We start from the raw sequence: 18118 nt of genomic DNA, 5'->3' as shown, positions 1-18118 counted from the left end.
CACACATGTACGTATGTATGTATACGTTTACATATATTCACCCCCACCGATCGGCTCTAACCGAGTGCACTTCCGAGCTTTTCGCCCCTGAGACCCACCAATGCTAATTCGTAGAAGTTTGCAAACAGGAGCTTTTAACGGCTAAGGTTAAGCTTTCGTTTCATTGCCATTGAAAGCGAACTTGGGTGGAGGTCGTTGAACTGACACAATTTCGAAAGAAGTTGCCCAACTGCCCGAGACCCAAAACATTACCGTTTTCACTTTTCGATACCCACTAGTTTCGGGGTATAATGAAGTACGAACTGCCTAATAAAAAGTCGAAGGATTAAGCTTACATTATATTTTAAAACTCAATTTATGCCATGATTTGCGTACACATTTTTCTACATCGTATTTTATCAAGATAACAATAAGATATTAAAAAAATTGAAAGTGTTTTTAAGTTGGAAGTAATATGAAATTTGTACTTAAATTAAATTAACCTAATTAAAAATATCGGCGTCAATTTAATTTACTATTTTCAAATTTAATTTACAAAATACTTATTGAAAACAATCTTATAGGCGATAATATACTTAAAAGATATACTCCTCATTGGCGGGTAAGTGGTACGGAAAGTTATGATAGATGATTGCATTTGTTGATCAATTATAGGCGCACAGAGGTTGGTTTACTTTGATCTGAAGGAAACACTGAAGAGGATTTGCTTTGTTGGGTGTTATTGCTTTTTATCTTAATTTATAATTGGTTGAATGAAAGTGGTCTATGCTTAGTTGAATAGTCTTAGGTATTTACAGCGGCCTAGCTTCGTTTTAAACAGCGAGCCCCAGTTGTATGATACAAAACTAAACGCTCTAGGAGTAACTGCTGGGGACCAAATCCATCACGCTAAATACATTGTTACTGTAGCTCCGTAGAGTCGGCAGTGTTTGAGTTTGAATTCTCCTCCGACTTCTTTGACGACGGGGAGGAGTCAGATAGATTGGGCGAGAGGTCGCGCAGCTTGACAACATTTCCCACGGACACCAGATTGGCCGCCTCAGCCACCGAGTAGCCAATGTCCGGCGGTGTTCCCTCTGGATAGCCGAGATAGTAATCCGCAATACGTCCCGCCTCGCGCAATCCGCTCAAGTACGCTCCATGCACAGTGGCCGGATAATTCCGTATCGTATGCTCACCCGCGAAGAATAGCCGTGGCAATCCTTCCGCATCCTTACTGGACGGCGGAATGACCGGCGCCGCCAGCAGATCGTAGTCACTGCCCGAGGAACCAACGGATACGTAGCTGTACGACCCACGGGCCCAGGGATCGCTGCGCCAACGCGTTACCACTGTTTCCTTGGGTTGTGGAACAGAGGTATTCCCGAAGATGTTTTTTAGCACCGACATACAACGCCCGATTATGATGTCATCCGTCACGCTCTCCACCAGATTCGCTGCCATTCCGGCGACTAGAGCGAGCAACACCGGAGATGAGCTTATACTCCAGAACAGAAACATTTCTCCTGCAATTAATACGTTGAACACATTTAATTACCAATACAATTTGGGCTGTTGAAAGTCTTTCCAGGTCTGGTAATGGATGAATAGGATAAGCAAATGCCAAAAGTCACATCACTTACCTCTACTCGCCGTCGTGCTGCCCACGTGTCCGAAGAGATTAGCGTTGGGATCCCAAAAAATGCGATCGAAGCAGAGCACAACCTTATTGAGATTCCCAAATCCCAGCCTTTTGATGGCCTGCTGTTTCCAGTCCGGCAATGGCGGGTCGAACTTGACTGTGTTACTCTGCTGTGACTCCTTATGTGCTACCGCCACTTTGAGGACGCCCAGAGTAAGTGTGCAGACGACAAGGTCTGCCTTGTATGTCATCTGCGAATTGGATGTCTTCAAGTTTTCAGCCACTACTTCCACACCTTTGGTGCCGTACTTTATCTCCTTGACGGCGCTATTGACACGGATGTCCAGGTTTTCAGTAAGAGCTACAGGCACACATGAATAACCGTTCCGCACAGTTGTGTGGTGGCCAATAAACTCGAAGTCATCGTCCTGATCCCAGTGCTTCAACGACAGGTTATTTAGTCGGGTGGCATTAGCAAATTCCAAGTTGGCAAAATGCCAGTCCAAGATCAGGCGGTCGCGGGACGAGAGGTACACATCGCTGAACGAATGGAGTTAATTAGGCCATTTAACGTATTTCAAGCTTTCAAAGACTACTTGAAAGGCTACTTACCTAGGTCGGTTCTGCTCCAGTTCGTGGAGTTTGGCTAACATCTGCTTTTCCTCGGCATGGAGATCGTGAAACGTACTGATCGTTTCCTCCATTTTGATCTGGGTGTTCCGAATGTTAAACTCTTGGTAACAGTATTTCAGATCGCCATCCGTGCCTTTGGGTTTCCGCTGGTTGATCATTGCCAAGTGCTCATTCTTTAGTTTGCCGATGGTATCTCTAAGGGTTTTCAGTCGACGACGCTGTTCAATGATCTTCGTTTGGGTGGCTATGATCTCCTGCATGTGCTGCCCCCGTTTGTGCATCACCTGCATCTCCTGCATACTGATTATCCACTCCAAGGCATCGCCCAGCGAAACTGGGCAATCGCCGGCGTAGTTAAAATCAAGGCGGTGGGACAGGTAGCTGGCTGATTCCAGCAGTCGGTTAAATTCTCTCTCGATCACGTCATCCTTCTCCTTGGGCACGGGCTTTCCATCTGGGCCGTAAAGTGGACATGTCTGCTGGATGGGAACTAGGTCCATACCGATCTGCTTGCTGAGGATCGTCATTGGATTGCCATAGACGCCGGTAACCACCATTGCTCCCACATCGGCAATATAGCTGTTCTTCCGAAACGTAGATATCCGTCCCCCTACCCGATCCCGCGCTTCCAAGACGATCACATCCATGCCGAACTGCTGCAACTGGTGTGCCACTGCTAAGCCGGAGATCCCTGCCCCAATCACTATGACTTTGCCCAGCTTTTTGGCGGGTATAGGCTTAAGTCGCTTAAAGATGCCGAAGTTAATGAAGCCATGACGCTCCAGAAACGAGTGTACTCGCCTTACCAAACTGGGCTCGCTGTCGAATGGCGGCGGCAGGTTCTTCAGGGCGATCTCGAAGCTCAGCTGGATCTTGGGATTGTCCACCCACATGTGCAAGAGGCTGTTACGAATGTTGAGGAATACCCGATGGCCGAGAATGCCCGAGCGACTGATGTCCGGAAAGCAGGCCTCTTCGTTGGGTGTCATTTTGTTAAATGGCAGGCGAGATTGGAAGACGGCGCCCTCTTGGCCAGACAAAACCGTGGGCGTGCCGGCATCCCGGTCCTTGGAATCTCCGTTCTGGGACGGTCTGGAATTTCCGGCACTGGGTCCGGACACGGAGGAGGAGGTAGCATTGGCTTCTGACTTGCGGGTTTGGCTTTGGCTGCGACGCTCTGCTTGCTGGTTGTTAGGTCCCATGGATGCCGATCCTGACTTGTCATTGGAGGCGGTGTCTCCACTTCCACTAGGCCTGTTACTATAATCCACTTTTGGCCGATTGCGCCTACTTGTGCGTCGCTCATCGCTGGTGGCAGGTGCGTCATTTGAGTCCTCATCCGGGTGCTTTTGTTTCTGACCAGGATTGGGTGCTGACAATGCCGACGGCGGGTGATTGACGTTTCTTTTGGGCGTGGGCTCACCATCGGAATCGTCGCTAATTAGCGTCACATACTCAATTGGCTCGGTCATCTTGGAGCTACTGCCTCCGAACTGGGTGGGTTTCATCTCCGGATTATGGAACTGCCACCGGGACACTGAAAAGTTGGCCCTTCAAAAGTGGAACCCGTTTAAATTTTTCTCGAACTCATTTCCAATTCCAATAAAGCTAGCTCACGTTCGAAAATCACGAATTCTTTAGTCCACCAAACCGGAATATTGCCGCATTATTCTTTCGATATTTTTCTGATTGTTCCGTGATTTTATTATCACACGTTTTGAGGATCGGACTGCGGGTGTAGTTTTTTTTTTTGGTCTAAACTCCCTGCTTCTCTGATGACAATGAAGTATTATTATCAAATGCTGTATCAGCTGATCCATGCGTCGCTTTTCATATTAGGTTGGCTCACAGATTGATTTTCCGACATTTAAAAGTGCAAAATATAAAAATTGTTTATACCGTTCTGGCGGTGTGGCAGCCGCACAACGCCACCAACATCTCTTTACCGGGTACACATGGTCACTCTGCGCGCGCATTCGTTTTTTGAGCATCATACAACGCATTATTGGAAACATTAATTAATTCAATTTAAGCATTAAAAGACATCGTGGAGCTAAGTTGTATAAGTTATTTGAGGAATTATTATTAGGTACAACTTAAAGTACAACAACACGCAAGGCGCAGTGCTGCGACTTAAATTCTCTGTGCGGGTGTATTTATCGATAACAGCCGAAACCGAATCGGTAAAATTTTAATTACGAATGTAACGGTCGTTGATGATTTCAAAAATGCAACAACAAAGCGGCAACTTCGTATGGAAAACGCAAAACTAATTGAGTTTTCTAAAAAAAAACTGCGGATTTATTTTTTACTTCCCATTGTCCTACGCATACATATAAAAAAGTTCTTATTTTCCTGAGCATAAGCTCTCGTTTTATTGCAAATTAACTCAACTACGTTTTGTAGATAAACAAATAGAAACAGTTAACAAGACGGTACTATTAATCTTGGTATTTTCATGTGGATGTTGTTCTACATTTTGGTAACTGATCAACAGAACGATAAAACTAATTGATTTCTAAATTTAGAAAGATTAGAAATGTGTTGTCTAATTTTAATGCGTACCATACGGGCAATTACCTGAATTTTAAATGTGTGCTATTAATGGATTGCTCATAAAGCACATAGTATATGTTTGTATTGTACCCAAAAAAACTGAAATTTCAAGCCAAATCGTAAATATAATTGTTTTGAAAACAAAATAAAAACAAAAAAAAATGCTATAGTCGAAGTCCCCGATATTTTTGAATATTAGTAGAAATTAAAAACCAAACCATAATTTAAAAATTGTTCGAAAGTGTGGTCGTGACAGTTTTGGGTGGTTTGTGGAATATTGATCCTGATCAAGAATATATACTCCATATGGTCGAAAACGCTTCCCTCTGCTTGTTACATACTTCTCAACGAATCTAGTATACCCTTTTAACCTGTGTACCTTTCTAGTGTCTTTGCTTTTAACGGATATATTGATCGCCAATAAAAATCAACTACCTCTTTTTCTTTGCACTTTTAGTTAAATTTATTTTTTGTTTAGTCCCGGCCATCGCAACACTTATCGTAGATGATCTTGGAGGAGCACGCTTCCACTGTCTCGTCGAAGAAGTGATCCCAGTGGCAGGTTTCCTCCGTCACCTCCTTGTTGTCCACACACCGGATGTAGTTGTGACAGTTATTGCTGCTGCTGGTCACCAGCATCGTGCCGCGTCCGTCGCATCTGTTGTGGGTGCACACCACTGTGGTGGGATTGGCGCAGAGCTGCCGATCCTCGTCGAAGAAGTAGCCCTCGGGGCACTGCGTCCACAGTGGATCCAGGTCGGCGACGGGATAGAGGGCCTTGCATACGAAGTATCCACGGCAGGTGGCTTGGTCGGATTTGAATGTCATTGTTGTGCTGCTGGTGCAGACGTTCTCCTTCGAATGGGCGGTGCACTCCACCTTATTGGCTTCCACGCAATTGCCGCTCTCCACATCGAAATACTCGCGCTTCTTGGAGGTGACAGTGCAGCTCTTGGACGCATGGTTACCGGTCTTGTCACACTCATAGTAGTAGGCGCAGTCCTTCTCATTCCGGAACTTCGTATTTTCCGCCACCAGCTCGCAAATGTTGTTCACATCCACGCACATGGAGTCCACGCCGTACAGGCAGGACTGAGAGCGCTCATCGAAGTGCTGGCCTACGGGACACATCCCCGCCAGCGGTACGCCGTTCATGCAGTAGAAGTACTTGTGGCACTCGGTCGGATCGGCCACCCATTCGCCATCCAATCCCTCGCAGCGATTGCCGCAGTACTTGTTGCTGTTGGCCAACGTGTCCACGCAACTACCCTTGCTGGGATTGAAGGACTGGTTGGAGGGGCAGGTCAGGACGGTGCCGTTGCCATCGTAGCACTGAATGTACTGGTCGCAGGTGCCGGGCTTGCGAACCTTGGTCCCGTTCTTGAAAAGGCGACACAGCTCCTCGTATTCACCGACACTCGCCGAAAGAGCTACGGTAGCCAACAAGAGAACGCATCCGAGAAGCACTCCAAGTTTGAGGTCTACGAATGATATACATATGATCGCGAGATATTAGATTGATACAGCACACCTTTTGAAAAACATATAGATATGCTTAAAAACCTTTAAAGATATACCTATAAAAATGAATATGAATGAACAAAATATCTAGATTCTACATTTTAATTGTATCTTTAAAAACGCATGCAAGCTGTTACTTTTCACTAAAAATAAAGGCTGAATCAGGGTGTATAAGTAAATATCTATGACGGTAAATTAATGGGTTCATAAAACTCACTTAGCATGGCTGATTGCTGGGAAACTTTGGTTTAATTTGCAACAGAATAGATCGAGTGGTTTGATGTGGCCTCGGGAACCAATTACGCGCGACTAAATGGAGTTTCGTGAATGGAAGAATCTTATATTAACTAGGAGTCATTATCGTTGCCACTGCTTCTGCTGATACCAGCGCTTTATTGCCTCTCTTATGAGCAAATCTTATCAATGTTGTGCGAAAGGAGGTAAAACCCTTCAAGTAGGTCGTAATTGGTGATTGAAATCGATTGAAATCGAGACAGCTGACTGCAGATTCCTTAACGACTCACTTTCATAGTAAATTTTGGCAACTTCAGTCGAAAAGGAAAGTGCCACTAGTTAATGAGGTATACCCACGGTAGTTACGAGTCAAATGAACCTTCTGTTGGCCGTTAATTAATTGAACTATAAATATATTTATCGCTGATGCGATTAAACGGTCAGCAGTTATTGTGCCGTAAATATGACAACCTTTTAAAATATACTGCCTTGCTATTTCACTGTCGCTTTCGATAGGTTTTTGTTTGGAAAATCAGAACTTTTGAAAACATTGATTGTAACCAACGAATAGGACAGTGATTATCATTTATGGTCTCCTCGGTGAGGCCATGCTATTCCATCGTTACCACCTGCAAGAAAAGTTTCCATGATTGAGTGAATTCTTAAAATTCTATTTGTTCATTTACCTAGTTTTCAGCTGAATTGTTCCAGGAATATTAAACAAAATACAGGTGTTCTTCACTCACCCATCAGATATTATTTATTCGAATTTCGAACTAGAACTTGTTTAAGATTATTGTTCTTTTTGGTAGCTAATCTTAAGCATTAGAGCAACGAAAACAATCTACGTTCTTATAAAAACGGGTAAAAAAACAATATATCTCAACTACGATCCTCGAGTTACAGCAAAGATACTGGCTTACAGCAGAAACTTGTCATTGTGCATAAACACGAACTCGCTAGAGAGCCGCGTATCTATATCTATGACAATCCAGGTTCCACAGTCCCCGAAAGAATCCAAACTAGTGCACTTCATTACAACACTTCCTTAACCAAATATCACATTGCATTCTGAGCTTTATTGGAAATACATGCCTACGTCTTGCACGCGGTGTAGGTCTGGACACTTGGAGTGCAGGCGCCCTGCTGGTCGTCGAAGAAGTAGTTGCCGCAGGACCTCTCGCTCACGGTTACCCCGTCGGAGCAGCTCAGATAGTTGCGACAGCCCTTGGTGGCACTAACGACAAAACTAGCAGTCCGACCGTCGCAACGATCGTGGGAGCAATAGACCGAACTGGGGGTTATGCACATCTGGCTGCTCGCATCGAAGAATCTGTCCTGGGGACACTGGTTCCACACCGGATTGGGGTCCGGGGTGCCATCCTTCTGCTTGGCGCAGTAGAAGTAGCCGCGACAGGTGGCTTCATCCGCGACGAACTTGTTCTCGTAGGGCTTACTGGCCTTGCCGCAGACATCCGTGGGCAACGGATGGGCATCGCAGTCCACCAGAGCCTTGGACACACACTCGCCCGTGCTGGCCTGATAATAGGTTTTCGAGCATGTCTTGTCCTTCAGGACGCCCTTCTCACAGACGTGATACATATTGCAGCCCTGCAGATTGTCGAAGTTTACGCCGTTCTTAACAATGCTGCAGTACTCGAAGGTGCTGGTGGTGCAATCCGATTCGTGTTGGCGGGAGCACATCTGGGTGGTGGCATTGAAGTGCGTCTCCTGCGGACAGGTGCCGTACAAGGCCGTCTCCTCGTCCGCACAGTAATAGTAGCCGTAGCAGGACTTGGGGTCGGCCACGAATTGCTTGGCCCGATCCGCGCAGGATATCGAGCAGCTGGACGTGGAAGTGGACAGTGACTTAACGCATTTGCCCGTGTCCTTGTCGAAAAACGGAGTAGATCCCGTGCATGTACTGTAGTAGCTGACGGAATCGATGCACGTGATCGATTGACTGCAGGATTCGGGATCTCGGATCACCGTATTATTGGAGAACAAGCGGCAGATGTCCTCATTCCGGCCATTAACCACATCTAGGCCTTGAAGCAGTAGCACCAGTGCCACGCCCAGTATGGCACCAAATTCTGCAATTTGAAAAAACAATAAAGTTAGATTTACACCACTGGCAGTTTGCAATCCACTCACTTTCCATTACAGCTCAACTTTGGACAAAGCATAAACTCGTACTGAATCTGAACGTCGACCTGCGATTACTTATAAATATCAGAGGATAAGCAGCAATCACTATTTGCTGGCAAGATAAGCGGATTGGTTTTTGAGGGGTATTCAACTGGGTAAGATGGGTTAAATAAAGATGAATAGAAGTCATTTGTTAAAAGCTCGAAGATTACAATCAAATGTATTGATTTTGCTTAGGGATTTGCTATATAATATTTTTGAAAAGGTAAATGATAGAGCACAAAAAATGGGAATGTTTGATAAAATTGTATTTATAAATTTAATGTTTTTAAGGAGCATTCATAAAATTTTACTTCAGAAAAAATTAATTATATTTTTCGTTGCTAAAGTACTGGGTGATTTCTAGTCGTAGTGAATGGTGATTTTATAAACAAGTTGGAGATTGCCAATTGGCTACCGGTAAATTAAATAGGAAGTAGATAAGTTATCATTTCGGCCAAAAAATAGTAATAAAATGAAGAGCAAGATCAGCTGGTTTAATTCATAAGGCTTAGTGGGTTAATAGAGAGCTTCCCTTCTTTATTATAAAAAAAAAAACATTTTTAGTACTCTACCAATTAAATATAAAAAGTAAATAAGCACGTAGCTTGAACTATTTTTTAAGAATTTAAATTACTTCGAAAATGCCTTGTGATTTGGAAAAAGTATCGAGTAAAGTGTTTAAATGTCATTGCATACTTATGGGCGAATTTCTAAACGGACAAAACTCGCTTTTAGGCGAAACAATAAAATAAGGCGGATAGATTTAAAATAGTTTAACGGAAAATAAAACTGACTAAAAAAATGGGGTTTTTGTTATTAAACATTAACATCAATTATTTTTATAGATTATATAGATAGATAATAAAATTTCAAAATACTTGCATATAATTGTACTATTTAATTATGCATACAAATAAATAAATATATATAACTCATAATTTCATAATTTCATAGTGCGATTTATTTATTTTGTATTTCAGTTCAAACGGTTCTTTTGGACAAGTTATTAATATAAACATTTGTAGTTCGGTAATTTTTCCCCAGAACCTGATAACCTTCAGAGGAAAGTCTAGTCAAGTCAAGTCAAGAGTCGCAGTGCGATTCAAATTGAGATATCTAACTAATGTCGTGTTGCTGAAATGAGTGCCGAGATACCAGGGAAACACCACTGAGTGATCAATAAGAGCCGTGACACTTTCCCGCCTCCTCGAGCTTCTTCGAAATTAAAAAACAATTATAGACAAAGAGGGTTCGCAATCAGCAGCTGATAATCCAAATTCCGGCGCGGCTGTCAACGTATAAAAATATATATAAACTATATATACATACTAAACTAAGTATGTATGGTGTCCGCTGGCCAAGAATCGATTTGAGCTTATAAGCCAGTCCATTTTGGCCGGGTCCGCTAGTTTCACTTTCGTCGTCCAACGCCTTCGAACCGCCTTCAAGCTAACCCAACAACTTCGGAGGGATGCAAGGTGCGTGGTTTACCCCAGACCTTAGAATCTTATCTAGCATTAATTTCGATACTAACGCCCTACTGGCGGCTGGCTTATCTGGCTGACAATTTTTTAATTACCCACCCAGTTCGCGCCGCGAATTGTCAACTATAAAAACGCAAAGGCTGCAATTGATTGAGTTAGTAACGAAATCGGAACGTTCGCTTCGGTCGTCTGTCTATCAAGTGAATTTGTCCCCGAAAAATATTAGCATTCCAAGATGGGAGGTACGTTGGCTCGAAGAACGGATACAGTTATCTCAGGTGCACAGTATTCAAGACGTCTTGCTTCGACTAAATTTTGAAAAGTGGTTTCAAACATGGTTTTAAGGCCCTGAAATTCTCCTGCAAAGGAGATGACTTTCAAAAATGGCTAAAATGACTTTCAAATTTCGATTTGTTACTCAAATTGAGTTTTTCTTTCGTCCTTAATTGATTTTTTATCCAAAAAAAGGGCTGCCGTGTTGGCTACAACAAAGGCTTAACCAATTTTAGAGACGCTAACACGAATTTTGGATTGAAAGCTATCAATTTTGTCGTTTCTAGCATAATTTCTTTGCATTATTAAGTACAAACAAAATAGAAAACTATTCGACGATTACACATGTCTATATTTTATTTAATAATTCATAGTTCGTATCCCCCTGTATCCCCCATTTAGCAATCAATATGAGGATCTGTGTCGTGGCCGCATGTCTCCTAATGGCATCGCAGGCCACCGGCTACACGATGGATGATCTGTGCCAACAGTGGTCGGGCTATGGATACATCGGCAATCCGAGCAACTGCCATGCCTGGGGATACTGCAAGAACCAGGAGGTTGTGGCCTGGGGCACCTGTCCCAACGGCTTGGTGTTCAACGCGCAGGCCGGCAGCTGTGATTACGCTAATACCACGGTGTGCTCCACCAGTGCCGTTGAGACATGCTCCAACGTCAAATCTCCCATGTATGTGGCCAATCCGTTGAACTGCACCGAATACGCCTACTGCGATGGCACAGGCCAAATCTCCTATGGCGATTGCGGCACCGGCGGCGTCTATTCGGCATCCTCCACAAAATGTATATGGGGACCCGCCTGCCCGCAGGACACCATCTGTCGGTTCATGTTGTCCAACATCTTTGTAGGCGATCCGAACCAGTGCGGCAACTACATCAACTGCGTCAACGGCTATGGCACTTCCGAAAAATGTTCCAGCACCGCCAATCCCTACTATAATAAAGCCACTGGCAACTGCCAGTCGACGAATCCGTGCACCGGCGAAGATTCAAACAGTGGAAACTCTGACCAGTTCACTGTTGGGCAAACAAATGCAACTGCTTGTGACGAAGAAGCTTTTAAAGCAGCAGATCCACTTACTGTAAATGGGGAATCTGTTGACTATAGGTACGTTTCTGATGGTGTCACCTGCTATGGGTACTACTACTGTGCAGCAGTAAACGCCACTGGCTATTGGAACCAATGTCCCACCGGTACCCAATTCAATGCTGGCAAGTGCGTTTCGCCAGCCTCCTTTGTCTGTACCCATAACCGATGTGGGAACGTTAACAATCCATTCATGGCAGATGAGGGTTGCAAGAACTACACAATCTGCTCCAGCGGAATAACCGGATCATGTCCCACCAATGCGCCGTACTACGACGAGGTGAACAATATCTGCACCACCAAAATTCCCGATTACGCCATTTGTAATTCGACGGCTAGTACATGAGCATCTCCTCCAGCCACGTCTGTTTGCCGAGATACCTTTTATGAAATATATAAATAAATACCAATGCTGAAGGCATTCAAAAGAAACTAATAAAAATGTTGACTTCGACCAAGCGAAATTTGTTTTAAATGTTGTTGTTTTTGAAATTGTTGATTAGTTGTTCGCCTTTTTGGTAGCAAATCTTTCAAAAAGAGGCTCACAGAAAATGTGCCTCAAAATATAAATATAATTTCTGCGGGATGGGTATTTGTAAATGTTATCTGCCAAGCTAAGTTAATTAAATAATTAATTAAAAAAATTCAATGGCCTCCATCTATTGTATTAGAAGAAGGTGGAACAGTAAAACCCCATTGCTTGGGAAATTTCTGGAGAAGTTACTTGATTGACGTCAGCATTGAGATATTGTTTTGAATTCAGTACTTCAAAGCCTAGTATTGTAGTAGGCTGCTCCTTCTACCCTCTTCCTTTACTCTTAGTCATACATACCTAATTATACATAGCCAATCTAGTCATAAGCTTATACACTCATACACCCATCCTTAACATACAAATATTATCGAGAAACTTATCGACTAATCGACTCGCCACTCTGCAGAGAGCGCGGCAGTCAGTCGCTGTTGAACCAAGCTAAAGGACAGATCAAAAATAAAAGAGACACGTGAAATTGTATTAGAATATTAACTTCTGTAAACGGCGGCTAAAATCTCAGAAGTGGGATTAATAATCCAAAATGGACGATAAAATCATCCTGAACGACTTTTCGCTGACAACCCTAAAAGATTGGCTACGTATTCTGGGCCAAAATACGGAGGGCACAAAAACCGAATTAATCGCGAGGCTGCAAGACATCCCAACGGCAGTTCGGGGCGATTGTCCACCGGAGCACCCCCAGAAAAACGCTCCACCAGGAAACGACATTTTTTCTTCACTGGATTTTCAGAATTGTGAAATTAACACCGATCACGTAAGTGTGAATGCGATGAACAGAAAAGAATCAACCGAAACTGGCAGTGAGAGGGAGACAAACATGTTCGAGCTACAGCAACTACGCGCAGAGCTAGCAGAAGCGAAGGCAATGCTTAACGGAACACGATCGAGCTTGCAGTTCCAAGAACAACAACAACCAGAGCAAAGCAAGGCTACAGTTAGTTCCGTTATCCAGACGGCGCAGTTTACGCAGGCTGGCGCCACAAAAGAGAACACAACATTTCACTCGCCGCAGCGATCCAACGAGAGAGCGGAGAGCCAGCGTTTTCCAGTTGATGCTCTCGCTCTCGCCAAAGAGACGATAACCGATTACGATGGGAAAACTTGCGCGCGTGCCTGGATAACAGTGGTCAAAAATATCGCACGCACTTTCAACATCGATGACAACCATTTACGCATCTTACTCATCACTAAACTTAAAGGAAACGCGCAAGTCTGGTTACATGCGCACCCTGCTCGATTGATCGAACCAATTGACAATTTGCTTGATCAATTGTCATTGACTTTTGGCGAGCAATCATCCAAGGCTGAGATCCGGCGAAAATTCGAGAGTCGCAAGTGGAAAACCGAGGAGAATTTCTGCAGTTATTACGACGAGAAGATGGCTCTCTCAAACGGGATAAACATCGACGACGACGAACTACTGGACCAGATGATAGAGGGCATACCGCTACAAAATTTCCGTACCCAAGCACGGATTCAATGCTTCTCTACTCCATCGGAGATGCTACGCGCATTTTCGAACATCCGTTTGCCAGCTCGGAGGGAGCCACCTGTACAGCCAACCGACTACAAAGATGCCATACGATGCGCAAACTGTAATTCAAGAGGACACAAAGCTGACATCTGCAAGAAGCCCAAACGTGAACCAGGTTCGTGCTACGCCTGTGGACAACTTGGACACCTGGTGGCACAATGTCCCACAAGGAAGAGCGTTTCATCTAATAATTATGTAAGATGGTTTAAAATTAATTTTTTTGAAAATGCTTATAAGCCCATAATTTCAGAATGCCTCATAGACTCTGGCAGTCCTATATCTATCATTAAAAAGTCACTTATTAACGAGACAATGAAGTTAGCCCTAGTTAATACTTGCTATTTTGGTTTAAACAACTGTATTCTCAAAACACATGGACAAACCACATGTTATGTATTGAAAGGATCAATAAAAATATATTTTCGTTTAATCATTGTTTGCGACCAGTCTATGAGGTATAATGTTATTCTCGGCAGAGATTTTTTAACTGCATGCAATTTAAATTTAGACCCGTACACCTTGGGAATGATTGCGTTGAGAAAACCCATGGAAATAAACAAAATATCAATGTTTACTGAAAATGATAGTCCTGAGAAATCTTTAGAAAATGAAATTGTTAGTCCAAAATCGTTAGAGAATGAAATTGTTAGTTCACAATCGTTAGAAAATGAAATTGTTAGCCCCAAATCGTTAGAGAATGAAATTGTTAGTCCAAAATCGTTTAAAAATGCAACTATTAGTCCGAAATCGTTAGAAAATAAAATCGTTAATCAACAGCATAAAGAAACTGGTCCAATATCGTTAAGAGATGAAATAGTTAATCAACAAAAGAATGTCAGTAAATCAAAATTATCAGAAGATGAAATTGTTAACACTTCAAAAGAAATCGTTAGTTTTAAATTGCCAAAAGATAAAAACGTTTACGAACAATTAAATCACAACTTTGATAAGGAAGTACTAAGAATATGTCATGTAACTGAAAGTGAGTTAGAATACAAAATAGGAGAAAATGTTAGCAATAGGTTACAACTAGAATTCGATAGGTTGTTTAGAAATTTTTATATAAATGCAAAAAGGCCAAATGAACCGACAGTTAGAAGTGAAATACAATTGTGTTTGAAAAACCCGAAACCGTTTAGCTGTTCTCCTAGGAGGCTTTCATACACAGAAAAAGACAGGTTACAAAAACTATTAGACGAATATTTGGAAAACGGATTTATACGACCAAGCGACTCGGAATATGCATCGCCTATTGTTTTAGTGAAAAAGAAAACTGGAGACTTACGTATGTGCGTCGACTTTAGAAAACTTAATAAAATGACAATGAAAGACAACTATCCTCTACCTCTTATAGATGACTTGTTAGATAGAATGAATGAGAAAACTGTTTTCACCAAACTCGATCTTAAAAACGGTTTTTTCCACGTGCATGTTAAAAAAGAATCAATAAAATACACCTCTTTCGTTACACCATTAGGCCAATACGAGTGGCTGCGAATGCCATTTGGCCTCAAAAACGCCCCGTCTGTGTTCCAAAGATTTGTTAACAAAATTTTTGCTGATATGATTAGAGAAAACAAAGTAGTAGTATATATGGACGACATTCTATTGGCAACCGAAAATATAAACGAACACTTAGAAACGTTGAAAGAAATTTTTAAAAGATTAGTTGAAAATAAACTTGAATTAAGAATAGACAAATGTGAGTTTATGCAATCGAGTATAAAATATCTTGGGTTCATAATAAATAAAGACGGCATAATGCCCAATGACAAAGGAATCGAGGCAATAAAAAATTTCCCAATACCTAATAATGTTCATACAGTACAAAGTTTTTTGGGATTATGCTCATATTTTCGACGGTTTATAAAAGATTTTTCTAGACTAGCTAAACCATTGCATGACATTCTAAAAAAAGATAAACCGTTCAAATTTGGTAGTGAAGAAATGATTTGTTTTAATATGTTAAAAGATAAATTAATACAGTCACCGGTCTTAGCTATATACAATCATAAACACGAAACAGAATTGCATTGTGATGCAAGTTCTTCTGGATTCGGTGCTGTACTTATGCAAAAGAAGGAGGACCAGAAATGGCACCCAGTTTCATTCTTTTCAAAACGGACAACAGATATTGAATCAAAATACCACAGTTTCGAGTTAGAAACTTTAGCCATTGTTTATTCGTTACGTAGATTTAGAGTTTATCTTCATTGGAGGACATTTAAAATAGTCACCGACTGCAACTCATTAATTTTGACCCTAAGCAAAAAAGAGCTAAACCCTAGGATAGCCAGGTGGGCTTTAGAATTCCAAGGTTATGATTTTGAAATTGTGCATAGGGCAGGTAGCCGCATGCAACATGTTGACGCACTGAGTAGGTGTACAAATATTATGGTAATACAAACAAACAGTTTCGAAGATAATCTAGTTATATGTCAAGGGAAAGATACAAAATTAAAAGAAATCAGGCAATTGTTAGAAAACACAGAAAATAAATTGTATGAGATGAGAAATGGTATAGTTTACAAAAAGACAAATGAAAATAGATTGCTGTTCTACGTTCCGATAGAAATGGAAGAACAAGTGTTATACAAATATCACAACGAACTTGGACACGTAGGAAGAGACAAAATGATAGAAGCTATAATGAAAAACTATTGGTTTCCAAATTTAAAACAGAAGTGTAGCACACATATCAGCAACTGTTTAAAATGTATTTCATTCAGTCCCAAAACAGGAAAAACAGAAGGATTTCTACACAACATACCTAAGGGAAACAAACCTTTTGAAATAATCCATATTGACCATTATGGTCCAGTAGACTTGGCTAGACCGAAGAAACATATTCTAGTGATAGTAGATGCATTCACAAAGTTTGTCAGACTATACGCAACAAAAACTACGAACACAAAAGAAGTCATACAATCGTTAAATGACTACTTCAGAGCATACAGTAGGCCTAAGTGTATCATATCAGATAGAGGAGCATGTTTCACGTCTGGCGATTTTGACTCATTTTTGAAAGAATGCAATGTTAAACACATAAAAATTGCAACAGGATCGCCACAAGCCAACGGTCAAGTTGAACGTATAAACCGAAGTCTTGGTCCAATGATTAGCAAGTTAATTGAACCTGATCAAGGTCTACACTGGGACTTAGTCTTAGAAAAGGTCGAATATACCCTGAACAATACACTACACCGCAGCATTAAACAGTATCCTAGCATAATGTTATTTGGGTTACAACAAAAAGGACAAATTATGGATGAGTTAAAAGAAAAAATTGAGGAAATTGGAGAAACGATTGAAGAAAGAGATTTAGAAAGTATTAGAAATAAAGGCGAGGCAAGTCAGAAAATAGCACAAGCATACAATAAAGAATATGTTGACAAAAAACGAAAACGATCAGGAGTGTTCACAAAAGGCGACTACGTCATGGTTAAAAATTTTGACTCAACAACAGGCATAGCTAAGAAGTTAATTCCAAAGCATAAAGGACCCTATGTCATAAGCAAAGTTCTCAAAAATGATCGCTTCCTTCTGGAAGATGTTGATGGATTTCAAATTTCTCGCAATCCTTACCGGGGTGTATGGAGCATACAGAATATAAAACACTGGCAAAGAAAAATTAAGAGTCTACAAAATAGAAAGTATAATTTGAGAAACTCTGTACAAAATAGAAAGTATAATTTGAGAAACTCTGTACAAAATAGAAAGTATAATTTAAGAAACTCTGTACGAAATCGAAAGTATAATTTAAGAAGCAATTGTAAAACAAAGAAAACAAACAAGAAGAAAAGAAAACCAAAAAAATGTTTAAGACCGTTCAAAAGTATCTCCACTAAGAAGAATAAAATAAGAAACAGGACCCTTAGCTTTAAGAAACGTTAATTGTTATAAAATCCTACGATCGGGAGATCTAGTAGTCAGGACGGCCGAGTTGTAGTAGGCTGCTCCTTCTACCCTCTTCCTTTACTCTTAGTCATACATACCTAATTATACATAGCCAATCTAGTCATAAGCTTATACACTCATACACCCATCCTTAACATACAAATATTATCGAGAAACTTATCGACTAATCGACTCGCCACTCTGCAGAGAGCGCGGCAGTCAGTCGCTGTTGAACCAAGCTAAAGGACAGATCAAAAATAAAAGAGACACGTGAAATTGTATTAGAATATTAACTTCTGTAAACGGCGGCTAAAGTATAGTATAGTATATTCTAGTATGGTATCGTATAATATAGCATAGTTATAGGTAACAAAATGATACAAAAAAATAATAATAATATTCAAAGAGACATGACGAAGAGCTCAGTTGACGCAGAAATCGTTCAGCAATTCATTTATTGGTCCGAACTCCGAATTAAGATATTCGATGAGATTGGGAGTTCGGTCTGTAGATG

General features: G+C 41.5%; 4 protein-coding genes across 11 annotated transcripts, besides 2 other annotated features; 1 reads left to right on the top strand and 3 right to left on the bottom strand.

The window, feature by feature from the left end:
* Nucleotides 1-327: 327 nt before the first annotated feature.
* On the bottom strand, nucleotides 328-4197 carry Su(var)3-3 (Suppressor of variegation 3-3). Of its 3 annotated transcripts, NM_001275171.1 has the most exons (5): nucleotides 3872-4197; nucleotides 3061-3805; nucleotides 2234-3000; nucleotides 1623-2161; nucleotides 328-1505 (listed from the first exon to the last, which is right to left on the bottom strand). In NM_001275171.1, exons 2-5 carry the CDS (start codon nucleotides 3760-3762, stop codon nucleotides 901-903), a joined length of 2613 nt encoding a protein of 870 aa, NP_001262100.1. In that variant the 5' UTR covers nucleotides 3763-3805; nucleotides 3872-4197; the 3' UTR covers nucleotides 328-900. The 3 variants fall into 3 exon arrangements, with proteins under 3 accessions (NP_001262100.1, NP_730497.1, NP_649194.1); NM_168835.2 differs by having other exon boundaries at nucleotides 2234-3805; NM_140937.3 differs by having other exon boundaries at nucleotides 2234-4197.
* An 888-nt stretch (nucleotides 4198-5085) lies between these two features.
* Nucleotides 5086-5169: a mobile genetic element.
* Nucleotides 5170-5253: 84 nt separating this feature from the next.
* Nucleotides 5254-6646, bottom strand: CG17147 (uncharacterized protein). Its single transcript, NM_001275170.1, has 2 exons — nucleotides 6549-6646; nucleotides 5254-6291 (listed from the first exon to the last, which is right to left on the bottom strand). The coding sequence occupies exons 1-2, from the start codon at nucleotides 6553-6555 to the stop codon at nucleotides 5285-5287; spliced, it is 1014 nt and encodes a 337-aa protein (NP_001262099.1). The 5' UTR covers nucleotides 6556-6646; the 3' UTR covers nucleotides 5254-5284.
* Nucleotides 6647-7380: 734 nt separating this feature from the next.
* Nucleotides 7381-8764, bottom strand: CG17145 (uncharacterized protein). Of its 2 annotated transcripts, none has more exons than NM_001275169.1 (2): nucleotides 8720-8764; nucleotides 7381-8658 (listed from the first exon to the last, which is right to left on the bottom strand). In NM_001275169.1, the coding sequence occupies exons 1-2, from the start codon at nucleotides 8724-8726 to the stop codon at nucleotides 7661-7663; spliced, it is 1005 nt and encodes a 334-aa protein (NP_001262098.1). In that variant the 5' UTR covers nucleotides 8727-8764; the 3' UTR covers nucleotides 7381-7660. The 2 variants fall into 2 exon arrangements, with proteins under 2 accessions (NP_001262098.1, NP_649192.2); NM_140935.3 differs by having other exon boundaries at nucleotides 7612-8658.
* A 1393-nt stretch (nucleotides 8765-10157) lies between these two features.
* On the top strand, nucleotides 10158-12078 carry CG6933 (uncharacterized protein). Of its 5 annotated transcripts, none has more exons than NM_001275167.1 (3): nucleotides 10158-10233; nucleotides 10343-10481; nucleotides 10915-12076. In NM_001275167.1, exons 2-3 carry the CDS (start codon nucleotides 10475-10477, stop codon nucleotides 11961-11963), a joined length of 1056 nt encoding a protein of 351 aa, NP_001262096.1. In that variant the 5' UTR covers nucleotides 10158-10233; nucleotides 10343-10474; the 3' UTR covers nucleotides 11964-12076. The 5 variants fall into 5 exon arrangements, with proteins under 5 accessions (NP_001262096.1, NP_001262097.1, NP_649191.1 ...); NM_001275168.1 differs by having other exon boundaries at nucleotides 10343-10517; NM_140934.2 differs by lacking the exon at nucleotides 10343-10481 and having other exon boundaries at nucleotides 10915-12078.
* A 320-nt stretch (nucleotides 12079-12398) lies between these two features.
* Nucleotides 12399-17918: a mobile genetic element.
* Nucleotides 17919-18118: the final 200 nt, after the last annotated feature.

This window comes from Drosophila melanogaster, chromosome 3L, assembly GCF_000001215.4.
Source record: "Drosophila melanogaster chromosome 3L".
In the NCBI taxonomy this organism is placed as follows: domain Eukaryota; kingdom Metazoa; phylum Arthropoda; class Insecta; order Diptera; family Drosophilidae; genus Drosophila; species Drosophila melanogaster.
The sequence above is the reverse complement of the archived record's forward strand: the minus strand, read 5'-3'. Positions and strand labels throughout refer to the sequence as shown.